This window comes from Trichosurus vulpecula, chromosome 4 (genome assembly GCF_011100635.1).
Source record: "Trichosurus vulpecula isolate mTriVul1 chromosome 4, mTriVul1.pri, whole genome shotgun sequence".
NCBI classification, from domain to species: Eukaryota; Metazoa; Chordata; class Mammalia; order Diprotodontia; family Phalangeridae; genus Trichosurus; species Trichosurus vulpecula.
This window is the reverse complement of record NC_050576.1, coordinates 280,777,529-280,795,794: the sequence shown is the minus strand read 5'-3', so window position 1 is coordinate 280,795,794 and position 18,266 is coordinate 280,777,529. Positions and strand designations below refer to the sequence as shown.

General features: G+C 47.2%; 1 protein-coding gene across 7 annotated transcripts in view; it reads left to right on the top strand.

Moving 5' to 3' along the window:
• SPEG (striated muscle enriched protein kinase) overlaps positions 1 to 18,266 on the top strand; it is an 83,035-nt gene that overhangs the window by 22,686 nt on the left and 42,083 nt on the right. For 5 of the 7 annotated variants that reach the window (XM_036754448.1, XM_036754447.1, XM_036754443.1 and 2 more), the window contains 3 exons: positions 12,905 to 13,080; positions 13,493 to 13,581; positions 17,093 to 17,268. In XM_036754448.1, coding sequence (XP_036610343.1) covers positions 12,905 to 13,080; positions 13,493 to 13,581; positions 17,093 to 17,268 — 441 coding nt within the window. Of the gene's footprint in view, positions 1 to 11,666; positions 11,737 to 12,116; positions 12,192 to 12,904; positions 13,081 to 13,492; positions 13,582 to 17,092; positions 17,269 to 18,266 lie in introns of those variants that run through there. The other 2 variants (XM_036754444.1, XM_036754446.1) reach the window with 2 other exon arrangements.

The following is an 18,266-nucleotide window of genomic DNA, read 5'->3' as shown; positions in this document are numbered from 1 at the left end:
AGGAAGGAAAGAGCTTAAGCTAGATTTGGATCATTTAATTAATTTGAATTGAACAAGTCTTTATTATGTACCCACTATATGTAAGGCATGGTCCTCAGTGCCGGGGATACAAAGACCAAATTGCCAGTGCCTGGATCATGGGCCTATTAGGAAGGAAGGAAGGAAGCAAGCAAGCATTCACAAAGAGTCGTCTGGTGCCTCCTCTTGCCCCACAGTGATCCCTCAAATAAGGCAATTCTTTGTAGTCCAGAACTCATTGACAGCTACTCACTTGAGCTTTCTACCTACATGCAAAGCCCTGGGCAGGGCCAGATGATTTTGGGAATACAGATATAAGTTGCCTTGAAGGCTGGGGAGGTGCTGACACATCAGTCTGGGCTGCCTTCCTGGCTTTGAGTTCCTTGGCTTCCTTTTGACCCCCTGGTCTGTGAGAGGAGTGAAAACCCCCTAATCTAATGGAGGCATGGTCAGAAAAAATTAAATGATGGAGCAACTCAACAACTTTGTAACATGACCATCCTCAATGTTTTTGTGCTTTCTTTTACTGGATGTAACCTTTCCCTTAATGACCTAATAAAATCTTGGGATTTTTTTTTAGTACTACTTTCTCTGCTGGGGTTTGGACATATTAAGGAGCAAGGAGATCCTCACAGAGGGGGCTCTGGGACCCGGCTGTTTCTGTCCCCTTCACACTCGGGGCCATTTTGTTATAATCAGATCTGGGAATTTTATTGTTGTTGTGATGAATGAATTAAGCTTTCATCTGGGGTACTTCTACCATTAGCAGGGGCTGGAAAACTTAGGTTAGAATGATCCAAGAGTCAGCAGCCGGTGGTATTCTTTTCTTTCCTGACTGGGACATTTCCTCATAGGAAATTGCTATGAACGTCTGTATCTCTAAGGAGCTGGTTTCTACCTGATCCTAGTTGAATAAGATTCCAGTGAGGTCCTTGTGTTCTGAGGTGCCACTTCCTGGTACTAAGAAACTCAGACTGGCCAAAGCCTGGAATGAGGGATGGTGTTGAATGTAATTAGGGAGCAGTGCATGCCTCCAGAAGCCCCCATCTAGTTATTGTCCTTGCATATTCTGGATTTTCTCCGGGTATTCCACCTCACACCCTCCAACAAAGTCTATGGCACCCAGGTCTCTTCCTGTACCAAGGCTTTGTAGCTCCTACCCTGCGTCCAGTCTGGCCAAGAAGTCTGTGCCATTTGTCTCACCTGTCTTACTTGAGAGCCCTGCCTCGGTCGTGCAAAGAAATCAGAAGGGCTTACTTGGGAGACTTAGTCCTACTAGTGATACTAACCTTAGAATTTAGAGCTAGAAGGGACCATCTAGCTCAGGGGTGGGGAACCTGCGGCCTCAAGGCCACATGTGGCCCTCTAGGTCCTCAAGTGTGGCCCTTTGACTGAATCCAAACTTCCCAGAACCAATCCCCTTAACAAAAGGTTTTGTTCTGTAAAACTTGGACTCAGTCAAAAGGCCACATCCAAGGACCTAGAAGGCCACATGTGGCCTTGAGGCTGAAGGTTCCCCACCTCTGATTTAGCTGATTGGTTCTTAACCTATGGTCCATGAATTAAAAAAAAACAAAACCAACAAACTGACAAGTATATTTACATATAATTGATTTTCTTTATCATGCTATGCATTTTATGTATTTAAAAACATTATCCTGAGACCATGACACCCAAAAGGTTAAGAGCCCCCAATTTCTAGCCCAATTCTTTTATTTTATTTTTAACTTTTTTTGAAAAATATGTACGTTCAAATAAAAAAGCAAAATTGTAAGAAAAGAAAATATGAAATACTAACAAAGCAATGGTTCAAACCTAGCTCTCTCCTGAGCTTATAAAGAATTGTGCTGCTGTCTGCAGACATCTGTTATTTACCGATTGTTAACCCCACCCCCAAAGATGTTCCTGCTTCTAACGGTAGTATTTGCATTTTCCTTTTTTGTTTTCGTGATCCTTTTGGTTACCTCCTGAGTCCATATCCTGCCTTTCTTCTTGCTGTTATCCGTAACTAAATAGCCGTAGTCTGCACATTGGAGTTTTGTTTTTGTTTTTTTGATTTTTGGATCTGTTTTTTGCCCCTCTACATTCACTTCACAAAACTCTTCTCCAGACTCTCATCTTATGGATGAAGAAACTGAGGCCCAGGAATAAATTGCCTAAGGTCACACAGTAAATAATAGAGCTAGCGAATTTTCTCCTGTACCCCACAACCTTTCGTGTTGGTAGAGAGTAGTATCTCTGGGGTGACTTGGAGAAGCACCTGACTGGGAATCAGGAGGTGTGGTTTCTAGTCCTGTCTTGGTTACCAAATGATTTGGGTAAGTCATTTCATTCCTCTGGGCCTCAGTTTCTCTCTCTGTAAAATGAAGGGGTTGGCCCAGGTGATGCCACTGGCTTTCTGATTGCTCACATAGGCTATGGTTCTATCATCCTGTGGAGGCAGAGGAGAAGGGGCTTCTGCATCAGGCTCCTGTCCAGCTCTGGTCTGGCGGCCTTCGAGGAAGCAGGCTTCTTTACCCTATAAGGCTCTGTTTGGGCCAAATGGCCTGGAGTGTGGCCAGCCTCTTAGAGCTCCGGGAGTACAGAATGAGCCAGTAAATGGAAAGAGTGGGCAGTACGGGTGGATGGGGAGACTGACCCAGGCTAGGGGCTGGGGATGGGGCAGAAGAGCTCTTAAAAGGATGTAGTAGGTACATGGGAAAATAGAATTTGTAAAGAGCCTGGACTCTTACAGGAAAAGGCCTACAGGGAGCCAGTTTGCTCCTACACTCCCACTTTCTCTGTGCTGTGGCAGCCAAGGACAGCTTCCCCACTCCCTACAGGGTGTTTACCCAAAGAGATTGGAGCCAGGGTCAGTGGTGAACCTGATGCAATGGGGAGAGAGGAGAGATATGTGTGGGAACAAATCAGTGGAGTGTGTCTAGCCACGTGAGGGTTAGTGGACCTGGCTCTCTCATGTTTCTTAGCCATATTCCTCCCTAAAAGGGCTCAGTGTGCTTTGGCTAAGCCAGTGGCTGCTGATTTTCCTGTAACAGCAGCTTATGTTTTATGTTCTTCAAAGTGCTGTCATAACCACTAGGGAAGGCAGGCAGAGTAAGAGCTATTATACCTATTGTAGAGATGGGAACACTGAGCTTCAGGGTGGCATCGGAGTATACCAGAAAGCACTAGACTGGGAGTTAGAAGACCTGGGTCTTCTCTTGTTTCTACCATGAACCTTAGGAAAATCACAATACCTCACTGTACCTCAGTTTCTCCATTTGTGAAATGTGAGGGTCAGATTCAGGAGTGGGAATCTGCGGCCTTGAGGCCCCACGTGGCTCTCTAGGTCCTCAAGTGCAGCCCTTTGACTGAATCCAAACTTTACAGAACAAATCCAATAATATAATACGATATAATATATAATATAATTAACATAGTAATAAGGGATTTATTTTGTGAAGTTTGGATTCAGTCAAAGGGCCATACTTGAGGACCTAGAGGGCAATGGTCCTTGAGTATGGCCCTTTGGCTGAATCCAAACTTCACAGAACAAATCACCTTAGTACAAGGATTTGTTCTGTAAAATGTGGACTCAGGGGCACCTAGATGACCTAGTGAGTAGAGCCCCAGCCCTGGACTCAGGAGGACCTGCGTTCAAATCCGAACTCAGACATTTGACACACTTACTAGCTGTGTAACCTTGGGCAAGTCACTTAACCCCAATTGCCCTGCCCTAAATGCCTTCCCCCTTCAAACCTCCCTCCAAACTTGAACTCAGTCAAAAGCCCTCACCCAAGGACCTAGAGGGCCACATGTGACCTCGAGGCCCCAGGTACCTCACCCTTGGTCAAATTATTTGACCCACTAATGGCTCCATAGTGATATGATTCTGTCATTCAGTGACTTGCTTGTAGAGGAGTTAGCCTGGTGCAGCAGTGTAAAAGTCAGAAGATCTGGGTTCGAGTCTACCACTTAATGTCCCTGTGATTCTGAGCAAATCACTTAGTCACTGGCCTTTAGTTTTCTCATCTGTAAAATGGGAATCATAATACTTGCCCTGTCTACTTCATGAGGTTACTGGGGGGAAAGTGCTTTGAACATCATAAGTATGAGCTATTTGCTTAAGATCCTAATGCCAAAGCCTGGACTAGAACTCATGTCTTCCCTCCCGGGACTCTCTCTACTGCAACATAGTCTATTTTATTTGGTCAATGGAATGGAGAGCCATCCCCAAAGATCCCAGCACGATAGCCAGCGAGTTCTCAGAGAATCTGGAAGAGGGAGTTAGAAAGCTTATTGATGGAAAGAAGGAAAGAAAGAAGTACTTATTAAGTGCCTACTATGTGTCAGGCTAAGAGCTTTACAAATAGTATCTTATACGGTCCTCACGTCAACCCTGAAACGTAGGTGCTATGATTAGTCCCATTTTAGAGTTGGGGAAAGCAAGGCAGACACCAGGAAAATGACTTGTCCAGAGTCACACAGCTGGTGTCTGAGACTGATCTTGAACTCATGTCTTCCTGACTCCAGGACACTCTATCCGCTGCTCCCTCTTAATGGGAGAGAACAAGCTGGCTATCAAACCGGGGCTAGGGATTCCTCAACCTGCCAGAGGAGTAGAAACTATTATCACCACACTGAGAAGGGCTTTGAGCTCTCAGGCGAGTGAAAACTCTTAAGGACGCATGATGCTATCTTGACATATTTGAAAAAATTGTCATGTGGAAGAGTGATGAGGCCTCAGACAGTACTAGGAGTACAGAGTGGAATTTTAAGAGAGGCTGATTTCCAGCTTGCACCCTGTCTTGGGGATGGGGGAGGGGAGGGAGACGGAGAAAATTAAAAACTTAAGGAAGTGAATATTGAAAACTAAAAATAAATTAATTAGTTAAAAAAAGAACCTCAAATAACTTAAAACGTGGTATGCTATTGTGATGTGATAATAAAAACAGCTCATATTTATAAAAAAATAAAGAGGCTGATTTCGGGTCAATGTCAAGAAAATGTTAAGAAAAACTTCTGAAAAATTAGAATTATGCAAAATTCTAAGGAAGCAGTGGGCTTCTATTTGTCAGAGGGAGGGATACTAGAGAGGGAGATTATGATTCAGATTTAGTGTATGGTTTTTTCCAATGCTGAGGCTATTTGGTCAGTTCCTCTGGTTATCATCCATATTTAGGCTTCTTGTTCTAGTCTCTTATACCACATAGCATGGGGCAGCTAGGTGGTGCCATAGTGCATAGAGACCCCGGTCGGGAGTCAAGAAGACTCATGCTCCTGAGTTCAAATGTGACCTCAGACACTTACTAGCTGTGTGACCCTGGGCAAGTCACTTAACCCTGTTTGCCTCAGTTTCCTCATCTGTAAAATGAGCTGGAGAAGGAAATGGCAAACCACTGCAGTATCTTTGCCAAGAAAACCCCAAATGGGGTCACAAAGAGTCAGACATGACAGAAATGACTGAACAACAACAAACCTACCCCAGCTCCTACCTGCAGTCTCTGGCAGGTTTCCTTGCAACAGGATTTAGGAAGGAGCCTGTGGAGGACACTGTTGCTTCAGTCCTCTTGTCCTCAGTTACCTTCTTACCCAAGGGTGGCTTTATTAGATACTTTCCTGGATGTCTGTCTGGGCTGGACACTTGAAAAACTGAGTTCTACATATCCTTCCTCTGCTCTTTGTGAACCTGTGGTCTGAGCACACCGACATAGAGGGGACAGCTTGGTGGCCCATTGAGGGCTGGACTCTGAGTCAGGAAGATCTGAAATTGAATCTTCTATACCTGCCTGGGCAAGCTACTTAATCTCCCTCAGCTTCAATTCTCCCATTCACAAAATAAGGGAGTTGGATTCAGGGGCCTCTTAGATCCCTGCCAGCTATAATTCCATGATTCTACCTCAGTGGATAAAGCCTCATCTTCCTGAGTTCAAATCCAGCCTCAGACACTTACCACGTGCCCCTGGGCAAGTCACTTCACCCTGTTTGCCTCAGTTTCCCCATCTGTAAAATGAAATGGAGAAGGAAATGGCAAACCACTCCAGTGTCTCTGCCAAGACAACTGCAAATGGGGTAAAGAAGAATCGAACATAACTAAACAACAATAATGTATTAGGAATAGCAAGAAAATTGAATAATAAACAAGGAAAAAAGTTGCTCATAATGAATATTTCTCCTATTTTCAAGTAAATGGAGAGGGGCAGTGTGGGAGAGGGGAAAGAGTGAAAAACAGAGGGCCTGGGATCAAATCCTGCCTCCAGCTCTTACCATCTGTGTGATCACCTAATTTCCCTTGATCCCTCATTTATGAAATGAGGGGGTTGGTCTAGATGATCTTGAAGTTTCCTTCTAGTTCCAAATATGTGAAAAGAGTCAAGTAAATGGAAAATACCTTCAGGGGGTCAGTTTGGAAAGACTGAGAAGTCCTGTATTGAGACCTGCTGTGATTGGAGTAAATCTTTTCAGTCTGGAAGGCCATTGTGCAAGAGGTGGGATTTAAGAATCTCTGTAGGTGACAGGAAAGAGGGAGCATGTATGTATATGTATGTGTACATGCATGTGTATGTGCATGCATGCGTGCGTGCACGTGTGCGTGTGTGTGTGTGAGTGTGTATGTGTGTATGGGAGTAGGGGGAGTTATCAGGGACCTAGAAGATGTTCTAAGTACATCACAGCCTGGAAGATTTCGAGGTAATTAGATGAAGGGAATGTGTGGTGCGTTTGCCCAAGAGAAACAAAGGAGATAACTGAAACAGAAGCAGGCTAGAGACGTGACTATAAGTAGGCGACAGTTTGGGGCAACTTTTCTAAATCCATGGCTATGGATTTTGGTTGTGAGGGGGAGGCTCATTGTCGTTCATTCGTGTCTGACTCTTCGTGACTTTGTATGGGGTTTTCTTAGCACAGATACTGGAGTGGTTTGCTATTTCCTTCTCCAGCTCATTTTATAGATGAGGAATTGAGGCAAACAGGGTTAAGTGACTTGCCTAGGGTCACATGGCTAGTAAATGTCTGAGGTTGGATTTGAACCCTGGTTTTCCTGACTCCACTGTACCATCTAGCTGCCCCCGAGGGTCACCGTAGGGCATTACGCAAGGCTGCCAGACAGTACAATCCCTAAGAATTTACAGGACTAGGGACCTCCTTAGGGAGTTAAGCCAGGGTCAAATAGTCCCCTCCTCCCCAGCCCCAAGATCTGGATCATTTTTATACAGGGTAAATGAACATTAAGGGAAGTCTTGGAGTAGAAAAGATACCATAAAAGGCAGCCTGAGGGGTGTGCTGGGGTGGGAGGGGGTTTAGGGCTGCTCCTATGTATATTAACCCTAAATCTCCTTTGCTATCTCCTTCCCATCACTTCTCAGCCATTGTCTAGACACCAGCAAACTGCCTGTGCTCTGTGGTAGGGGGTGGGTGGCTGGGGGTGTTGGACACGGGTTGGTGTGATCAGAGCAACAGGCCTAGAAGACAATTTTGGCGACAAAACTAGTGAAGATTCCCTTAACAAGTGCTATAGAGAAGGGGTGTGTGTGTGTGTGTGTGTGTGTGTGAGAGAGAGAGAGAGAGGGAGAGAGAGAGAGAGAGAGAGAGAGAGAGAGAGAGAGAGAGAGAATGGTGGGGGGCAGATTCCAGCGTCATCTTTGCTGGGGCTTTAACCATCTCCTTGGTGACACAGTTATCAGAGGAGAGGAGATCTGGCTACTGTCTCGTGTCAGGGAATGAGCTAAGATGACTTTTCTGGGTGAAGTGGGAAGATACTAGCAGAGAGACGATAGTCTGGACTTTTTTTTTTTTTCTGAGATGGAAATGAATCTCACGGGAGTTCTTTGTCGAACCAACCATTAGCATCTTTGCATTTTCCTCCTAGAGTCACCAGCTCCCTGTCTTTCCTCCCCACTTGAAAGGGTGGGAGAAGGGTTGGATGGGGCAGTGCGGTGGACCAGGCAATATACTGGCTTTGGAGTTGGAGAATGCAGTAAAGGTTCTAGACTCAGCTCACTGCTATCCATCTGACCCTGGGCAAGCCGTTCAGCTCTGTGGTCAAGTTTCGTCATCTGTAAAATGAGCTCTAGGTCTTGAGATCTATCTGTAAGAAGGCGAGAAACTGATGTATAGAAGCTGGTTGGTGGTGGGGTGGGTAGGGGCGCTTTTCTCCCCTTCTCCCATTTTGGGTCAGATCTGAGCATCTATCATAAAGGCTGCTCCCTGACAGTGGTGCTTGGGGACCATAAGGGTTAGCTAGTCCAACTGCTTCATTTTACAGATGAGGAAACTGAGTCATAGAGAAATGACTTAATCAAAGTCAAATGGGATTAAGTAGCAGAGACAAGATTTGTTCTCAGGACTGACTCTGACTCCAGATCTAGAGCTCTCTCCCCTGTACCCCACTAATGAGAGTAGCAGGAGTTGATTAGTTAGCAGACTAATAATTGAAGAGAAGTACAAAGTGCTGTGCCAGGGCTGAGTTAGGGGAAAATCACTTGTAAATGGGAAGGATCAGGAAGGCTTCTTGGAGGAGGTGGAATTTGAGCTGGGCCTTGAAAGGATGGGTAGGATTTCAACAGGTGAAGATGGGGGTGACATTCCAGGCATAGAGAACAGTGCCTTGTTTAGCCCTCAGAACTCAGGAGGAGGCTAACCTGGCAAGTGCTTGGAAGCCACGAGGTGGGTGGGGAGGGGGGTGCTGGAGAGGAGGAGGAAGGGGAGAGGCCAAAGCTGCCTGAGTCACTTGGTTAGAATGTCCCTTGGGAGTGGGGATCAGGAAGCTGGAGAGCAGAATGACCCTGGAATGTAGTGTCCCAAGTAGCCACCAGGGGGTGCTTAGTATGCTCCCAAACTTGGGCAAGCCTCTAAGGCTCCCTTTGGCAGAGAGATACTTGAGCAGGAATGGCCGGGTTCTTGGTTCTGTGTTCCATGGTGGCAATGGGTGTTGGGGACTGGGGCACCTTCCTAAGGGAGACCGTAGCTTCTTTTTGGGGAGCAGCTGATGCAGTGGAGTAGAGCATTGGGTCTATATTCAGAAGGCGTGGGTTGGGAGGTGGGATTTGGACTGAGCTCTTCAACTACTTTCTACCTGTTTGACCTTATGTAAGTAGCTACACCTGCCTGGGTCTCAGTTTCCTCATCTGTAAAATGGGAGATTGGACCACCCCAGGGGTGGGGAACCTGGAGGCCTTGAGGCCACATATGGCCACAGCTCTGACTCAGTCAGAGCTGCACTTGAGGACCTAGAGGGCCACATATGGCCTTGAGGCTGCCAGGTTCCCATCCTCAGATGCTCTCTGAGGTTCCTTCCAGGGGGACCTAATCCCTACTCTGTATTACCCCAGAGAGCTGAATGTAGGGTTGTTTGTCGAGAACACTTCTTGGCTCCTGGCTCCTTTTCCTGTGTTTCTGCTGTCCTCCTCTGTTATCCACCTTCCCGTCCCTTTGCCTTGAGGATTATGGATCTGGAGGACAGGGAACCTTTGGGATCCTCTTCGTAGGATCATAATATCTAAATCTGAAAGGAACTTTAGAACTCCTCTGGGCCATCTCCCTCATTTTACAGATCGAGAAACTGAGGCCAATGCATGAGTGTCTTTCTTAAGGTCAGAAATCAGTGCCAGAACAGCGCTCAAATCCAGATTTTTCTGAATCCAGCTTGTGTTGTCGCCAGTGCCCTACCAAGGCAGCTAGGTGGCACAGTGGGTACAGTATGGGATTTGGGAGTCAGAAAGACCTGAGTTCAAATCCAGACTCAGACACTTACTGGCTGTGTGACCCTGGGAAAGTCACTTCACTGCTGGCTGCCTCAGTTTCTTTGTCTGTAAAATTGCGTTGATAATAGCACCTACCTTCCAGGGTTGTTGTGAAGGACCAAATAAGATAACACCTGTCAAGCGCTTAGCATAGTACCTGACATGTTTTTGTGATTCGATCGTGTCCAACTTTTCTTGACCCCACTTGGGGTTTTCTTGGCAAAGATACTGGAATCATTTTGCTCTTTCCTTCTCATTCTACAGATGAGGAAACTGAGTCAAACAAGGTTAAGTCACTTGCCCAGGGTCATGCAGCTAGTAAGTGTCTGAGACCAGATTTGAACTCACAGTGCCCATAGTAGCTGACACACAGTAGGCACTTAATAAATGCTTCTCCCTTCCCTTCAAATGTGTTCTTCTACCTCCATAGCCAGTGCATCATGCTACTGTTACTGTCTCTGCCTTCTCTTCTTCCGACCTCACTGCCATTGTAGCTGGAAAAATCCAGGGCCCATTTAGTACATTCAGATGGGGAGGAGACCACAGACTTCTACCCTCTCTCTTTTTGTACCTACTCCTTCTACCAAACAGGAAAAGGTTGACATGTGAACAAGGTACGAGGAACAAGTCTCGCTCATCCAGGCCCTGGCTGAGATGGGTTGGGTCGGGGTATGCTGCCAACAGGTGCATTTGGCAGAGGGCCGTGAGGGATCTGGATACAGGCCCAGCATAGCTGGGGAAGCTCTTGGGCTGGCCAGATGGGCCATGGTCTGGTGAAGTGAGTAAAGGACTTGTCCTTGGACCTTCAACTTCCATGACCCGTTTTGTGTGTGCATAACATGGTGCTCAGGAAGGTATGAAGTTTAGATAAGACAGAGATCACTATAAAACCCAATATTGCTTCTCTTGTGCCTTTCCATCTAGGGGTTGAGTATAACAAGGCCTAGGGGTCTAGGATGATGATCCATTCCAGTCTTGCATACCAGATAAACCAAGGGGCTTTAGGGGAAGATTAGGTTTATATAAAGGCTTGGTTTGAGCTTCTTGTCTTGTAGATTTTATAAGTTGTTCTCTGAATTTTGGAGGTGGGTGGGACAGGACAATGGGTTTTTGAGGGGAGAGAGTGTGGGGTCCTAGGACGTAGAATCATAGGATTTAGAGGTGAAAGAGACCTTGGGTAGGACCAGTCTAGTCCAGTCCATTTATTTTGCAGATGAGAAAACTGAGACCCAGGGCTTAAGTGACTTGTCTCAGCTTCCATAGGTTCCAAGTATCAAGACTGAATTTTGAAGGCAGGCTGTTGGATTTGAAAACCATTGGTCTTTTCTGGCATCTTCTGGCAGTGAAAGGTGGCTTGGCGTGGTATGATGGTTTGCCAAGCTATGGCCTGGGCTAGATGAGTGTTTGGCGTTATCTGTTGTGTGCCCTAACCTGTGGGGCGTAGGGCAGTGCCAGATTTAGACAGGCCCCTGAAGAGATGAGTGCTAGGTGTGGAGCATGTGGTGGGAGGAATGCCCCCTCCCAAGTCCTTTCCTCTTGAGGAGCCAGGGCTGCCCTACCTCGAGGGGAGGTGCTCATATGTGTCAGGGTCCTTAGCCCGCAAGGAGAGAAAGAACAGACGCAGCTGCTGGGGAATGAGAGGGGTGGCTAAATCCGGCAGTCCCTCCCCTCCCCTCCCCCTTTCTCCTCTCTCTGGGGCTCTGGCTGCATATGGTTTTAGCAGGCACCACCACTGCTGCCGTCACCTTCCCCAGCCAGCTGCCTTCTTGCAGCCCAGACACTGCCCTGACCCCCCCCTCCCCCTCCCCCCACAGAGCTGGCTCTCTGTACAGAATCTCAGTGGGGCCCAGGCTAGGCTAGGCTGGGTTGGGCTCTCTCCTCCCAGGGGAGCAGGGACAGGGGTGGCCAGCTCGCCTCCTTGCAGACCACTCTGGACCAGGCACGAGGGGGCAAAAGCTGAGGCTAGAAGGACACAGGCTGGAGTCTATGTGCTCCGTGGGTGAGTTGGGGTGCAGCAGGGCCCGGTGACTAGAAGGCAGGGCCAGGAGGGACTTGGGGGGGGGGATGGGGAGGGAGGTAAGGAGGAGGGGCTAGAGGGAGCTGGTAGCAACTGATTCCTGTCTCTATTTGGCAGTCGGAGCAGAGCCAAACAGGGCCAGCCTGGGCCCTGGGCCAGCCACTGGGGAGGGCCTCTAGGCTTGGGTCCCCTATAGGGACACCCCCTCCCTGAAAAGACTTTTGTTTTCCCCTACCTTCCCTAGGCTGACCTCCGTCCCTCCATCCACTAACTTGCAAGATCACTTCCTAGCCCCCTCCCTGCTTTGGGGTCTGTTTCCCTAGCAGGTGTCTCTGGGGTAGGAAGCTGAGTGGGGGGAGGAGCACAGGCTCACAGTAACTTCGATATGGCATTCTGAATTGGGAGGAGGATGTAGTCTAGAGTGGAGAGACCCCTGGGTAGGTTTGGAACCCTGCTCTTCCCTTTAGCAGCCCCATCCAAAAAGGGTCTTAGGGGAGGGAGGAGCCCGAGAAATGAAAGAGGCCTCTGATTCTAGTGTTTATTACCACTCTGGGGCCCTGGAGACCAGTCTGATCTGACATTTTGGCCCCTCTCTGCCTTTCTCCAGTTCCCAGCCTCCAGCTCTCTATCCTGCCTCTTCCCTGAGAAATCTGTTTAGTCAGTGGTCAGGCTTTTCAGTTTCCTTTGAGCCCCTTATCCTCCCAGTGTGGAGAGTCCTTGGTCTTCTAAATCTCTTACTCTGGCTCTTCCTATTGGTGACCTCCTGGGTTCCTAAGCTTTGTTATAGAATTGGAGATGGAAAGAGCCCGAGAGACCATCTATTCCAACTCTTCTCACTTGAAATATGAGGAAGCTGAGGACCAGGGAGCTGAAGGTTTTGCCCTAGATCAGAGTGACTCTGGGTGCTTGGCTTGTTAGTTGTAAGGGATGTGTGTGGGACGTCCCTATTCCTTCAGGCTGGGTGGTCCTGGATTTGGTGGTTCTGAACCCAGGGCAGCTAAGATTCCCTGGTCCCCGGCCCCAGGGACTGATCTCTTCTTATAGGTTCTGTTGTGTTGTCTCCCTTTCTCTTTTTCCCTCTCCTGCCCTCCCTACTCCATGTACCCAACTTTCTGCCCTTCTTTCCCCCTCCCCTCTTCATCTTTTCCAGGAGGGGCCACATCCCCTTTCAGCAGCCCCATCACATCAGATGAAGAGTATTTGAGCCCTCCTGAGGAGTTCCCAGAACCAGAGGAGGCCTGGCACCGGTCTTCTGCCATGAAGCTCAGCCCCAGCCAGAATCAAAGCACCCCAGACACCAGCTCCAGGGCTCCCCCCATCTTCAAGGTTAGATGTCTGAGAGCAAATGTGGTCCTGCTCCTCTGGGAGCTCTCCCCAGTGAATGTCCAGAGGGCCCCTGGCCCTGTGTCCTATGCCCATCCTGTCACCCCTAGTTCTTGGCATAGCCCCAGAGACAAGGGGCTCCCTGCTCCCTCCTGTGACTCTGCCACTTCCCTAGATCTCCATCCATAAGGATTTGTTCCTTCCCTGATGTTTATTCTCAGCCAGAGAATACAATTGTCCTTACTCAGATATCAATACTGTCTCTCCTTCACTCCCCTCCTTCCCCACCATGGTCCTTGACTTATCCTGGGTATAGAATAGTGGTCCATTCCATACTTGCCTCCTTACCCTTTGGCTCCAGAAGCCATTGTCCTGGTCATTCTTACCTTGTATCACCTCAAGTTCCCCCTTTTAGGTTTCACTCATGGACCAGTCAGTAAGGGAGGGCCAGGATGTGACCATGAGCATCCGAGTGCAGGGGGAGCCCAAACCTGTTGTCTCCTGGTAAGTACCTGAGGCCCTGGTTTTCTATTAACTCTTCTTGTTAACTCTTTTAACCCTTACTAGAGATCACAATTTCATCCTGAAGATGTTAAAGATGTCAAGGGGGTGGACCCTTCTATAACTCACCATGAGCCTGCAGAGGGTCCCTGTACGCTGCTCTCCCCATAATCCATTGTCCAACCCTCCCCCACCATCTTCAGAGAATTGGGATAATAAATCACAGACCTTACAAGAGGAGAGAGGTCAGAACAAGAAATTCTGACATAAGAATTCCAAGAAATTCCGATCTCTTCAAAAAGGACTCTGACTTCCAGGCCTAGATATAGCCCTTCTCTAGGAGATAAAGGTGGTTAATGTAAGGAGTAGAATTGTATCTTATATTTATCCGTGTCTTACCTAAATTAGTACTGTTGTGCATACAGTAGGTGTTTAATAAGTGTCCATGGAACTATTTCTGCTTCCTCTATGACCCATTTGGTAGAGGGGTAGTTACCTGCCCCAGTTTCATGTAGTAGCTGACCATGTCCAAATCACTGCTCCAGCCAGTTCCTCCTCCAACCTCTCTTGCTGGCCTTACCACCACCACTACCACCAACACCAACACCACCATCACCACCATCACCAACACCAACACCACCATCACCACCACCACAAACACCAAAAGTGTGATTGGTATTTCCTCCAGTTCTAAGAAAAAAAATTCCCCACTTCCTTTCTTCATTTGGCAGTGTTTCTCAGGATCCTTTTCTGAATTTTTCCTTCCTCAGCGACAGGTATCCCATGTCCCTAGAACAGGGACTCTTGACTTGTCCATGAACTTGTTTTTTATAAAAAATATTGGGGTAGCTAGGTGGTGCAATGGATAGAGCACCAGCCTTGGAGTTAGGAGGACCTGAATTCAAATCTAGCCTCAGATACTTACTAGCTGTGTGACCCTGGGCAAGTTACTTTCTCCAAAAAATTACTTTCATAGCTATTTCAATATAATTCATTTCCTTTGTAATCCTTTGCATTTTATTTTGTGCATTTAAAGCCATTATTCCGAGAAGGGGTCCTCCATAGGTTCCACCAGACTGCCAGAGGGGTCTAGGACACATCAAAGATGTCCCAGAGCCAATCAGTCATACAGCCTTAAAGCTACAAGGGACATTAACAGCTACCTTGTCCAACCTCCTCATTTCCTACAAAGGTTGAATGACTTGCCCATGATCACACAGCTAGTAAATGTCCAAGTGGCAGGATTGGAAATCATGTCCTCTCGACTCCAAATCCAGCATTTTCATGATGCTTCTACTCCAACTCCCCTCATTTTATTAGTGATGAAATTGAGGTCCAGAGGCCCAGTGATTTGACCAAGCTCTCACAGGTAGTAACTAGCAGATGTGGAATATGAACCCAGATCCTCTGACTTGCAATCCATTGCTTTTTTCAAAGGAGGTGATTTTCCTAGCACGTAGTAGGTGTTTACCAAATGCTTGTTCCCATTTTCCCATGCACCTTCCTCTGATCCACTACTATTTGTCAAATAGTGCTATTTGCTCTGCACTGTGCTGGACACTGGGGGTAGGGGGGTGAGGTGGGATACAAAACAGAAAAATGACTAAGAATAGTCCATTTTAATATTTGAAAGATCCAGAAGATCATCATGGGGGAAGGGGTGGGGAGAGAAGAGGGTGCTCTCTCCACTGAGGCAAATCGTGTTTTCTATTTCTATTTCATAAGAGATGTAGATCTCTTATGTCTCACCCTATGCATTGTTCGGTGCATACAGCGGGTGCTTAATAAATGTTTGTAGAAGTATTTCTGTTTTCTCTGTGGCCCATTTCCAGCTTCTCTGCAGTCAGATGGTGATTTTGCGGATTGCTGTGGCCAAATAAATTTATCACCTGATGGTGGCGAGTGTCCCTGAAGGTAGCTAAACCAGTCCTAGGAGGCTAGATGTATCTAAAGCTGCTGCTTTAATTGCCATCTTGGAAGCCTCTTCAGTGAGGCACAACTCTCCTTGCCACAATGAGACAGTAGAGTCAGGCTTCATCAAAGGGCATGAAACTACTGCCTGGCATTAGGAATTCACGCTTAAGCTGCCAGATCCGCCCCCCACCCCCCCATCTCATTTGATCCTCCCTATGATTTCAGTAGATATTAGTATCCTGATGTTAAATATGAGGAGACAGGCTCCGAAAAGTTCAATGATTCTCCCAGAGTCACACAGCCACCAAGTGGCAAAGTCAGAGCATGAGCCTGTTTTTTGAAAATTCAGTTTTATTTTATGTTCAGGTCCCCATTCTCTTCCTACTACTTCCACCTTCCACCCCCTCCCAACATTAAAAAAATAAGAAAGAAAGAACCATTACATAGTCAAGTGAAACAAAACCCCACATTGACCATGCTGATAGAGACAGATAATAAAAGGATACATACACATATGTATATGTAAATATAATGCACATGACTACATAGAGGTAATATATAAATACACGTGCATAGAGGTGTACATACATGTAACACATGTATATGCATAGAGATATAGACATGCAACACATGTATGTATATATGTAGGGGTATATATGAACATAATACATATATACCTCTATGTAAACATAAATACGATACATATATCCATATACACAGGTCTATATGTATAAATATAATACCTACATTGTGTATACGAAGCTCCACGTGTATGTCTTCATATGCATAGTGAAACATACTATGAACATATACAAACATGTATGTGTTTGTGTGTACACATGTAGTGACACCCATGTACACATATGTGAGTGTATATGTGTGTGTGTCTCTTTATATTTTTATTTGCCTCTGTTTGTATTCTGGGTCCCTTACCTCTGTATCCAGAGGTGAGTGGGGAGCATGCTTTATCATGAGTCTTTTGGAATTGTGGTCAGGAACCCAAGACTCTTGAAATCCATTCCAGAGCTTTTCCATGATGTCATGCTGATTCTAAGAAAAATATAAGATCTAGCCTTCCCTCCAGAAGCTTATAGTCTTTTTAGGGAAGTGAGGCAGATACTCTGGGAAACAGGACAATTAAATGACACGAGTTCCTGGTGATCAGTGTAAGAGGCATCCAGAGGAAGAAGAAGTCAATGCGGGTTGAAGACCTCTGGGGTCTCATCATGTAGGAGTCGGAATGGTATTAGTGTGTGTATATGTGTGTGTGTGTGTGTGTGTGTGTGTGTGTGTGGTGTGAGCACGCACGTGCACCCATATGCCTGCCTTGGGCCACCACCTGCCACAGGGCTTTGTACATTAGTAGACCCAGGGTCAATCAACAAGCATTTATTAAGTACTTTTAATGTACCAAGGACTATTCTAGGCATTGAGGCTACAGAGACAAGAATGAAACCCTCAAGGCTCTCATGAGAGTTTGCTGATTGCATGGTATGGGGGCGACACCATACTTAGCCCTTCAGGTTGAGGGCACTCTGCGGGGAAAGGAGGAGGTTGGGAATCCAAACCCCTCAGCTGAGGGCCTTGTCCCCACTGGCAGGCTTCGGAATCACCAGCCTGTACGCCCGGACCAAAGACGCTTTGCCGAGGAGGCAGAAGGTGGCTTGTGTCGGCTTCGTATCCTAGCAGCGGAACGTGGAGATGCTGGCTTCTATACCTGCAAGGCAGTGAATGAATATGGCACCCGGCAGTGTGAGGCCAGACTGGAGGTCAGAGGTAAACCTCCCGCATGCCTCTTCTCTTTGTGGTTCCAGTGCTCTTATGCCCAGGCCCACTAGGCCCCTAAGAAGTGGAAGGAGAACTGGTCTGACCCGGGAAACCCAATGACCCAACATCCCCTTTTGCTCAGGGTACCTCACTCCTGTAGATCTATTATCTTAGAGAACCTAGAGCTGGAGATCACCACAAACCTCTTATTGGAGGTGGCAAGGGGTGAAGTGATTTGTCTAAGGCTACCTAGTGAATTAGTAACAGGGCAAGGCCTAGAAGCCAGATCTTTTGACTCACAGTCCAGTGCTATTGCTGCCATATCATGTCTCAGTCAAGACCTCAGATTTGCCTCCTGCCCCCTACTTTGTGCTGGCCTGTTCCCTGAGTTTCTTTCCTGGTGCCCTTCCTTCTGTTTCCTCATGCCCCTTCTGCTCTTCTTTCTCTTCCTCTCCCTGCACCCAGATTTCCCAACCTTCCTTTCTGCTCCATTCCCCCAACCTCCTCTTTCTTTCTTCCTTTCCACCTCTTCCATCCCACCCCCATTTTTTCCTACTGATTGTAGTGTTTTGCAGAAATTGTCATTGTGGTATATTGTATCGGGGGGTTGGTGGCTGGACCCGTTCGGAGTGACTCTTGGGGGGAAGTATCTCAGGTTCACAGGAGGCCTGGGGCAGCTTTGTCTGCTGTTCCTGGCCCAGAAGGATGGCAGAGAGGAGGAAATGAGGATCTTAGTGTTTGGTGCCGGGGCAGGGTCAGTGGAAGTGGCTCAAGTCACGTGGGTGTGTTCATGGCCTGTCTTGGGGCATAGATGATAGGACACAGGGATATAAGGAGTATTGATGGGTAGCGAGCTGGCCGAAGTTGTGGGTCTGCCCCGCACTCAGTCCGATGCTCGAGTCTTTACCCCTAAGTGGGAGATGATGGCACATTGTTCCTTCTCTTGCCTTCCTTCCTCTCTTCCTCCCCTCGGTCCCCTTTAGTTTCTGGCTGAGTGACCTAAGGAC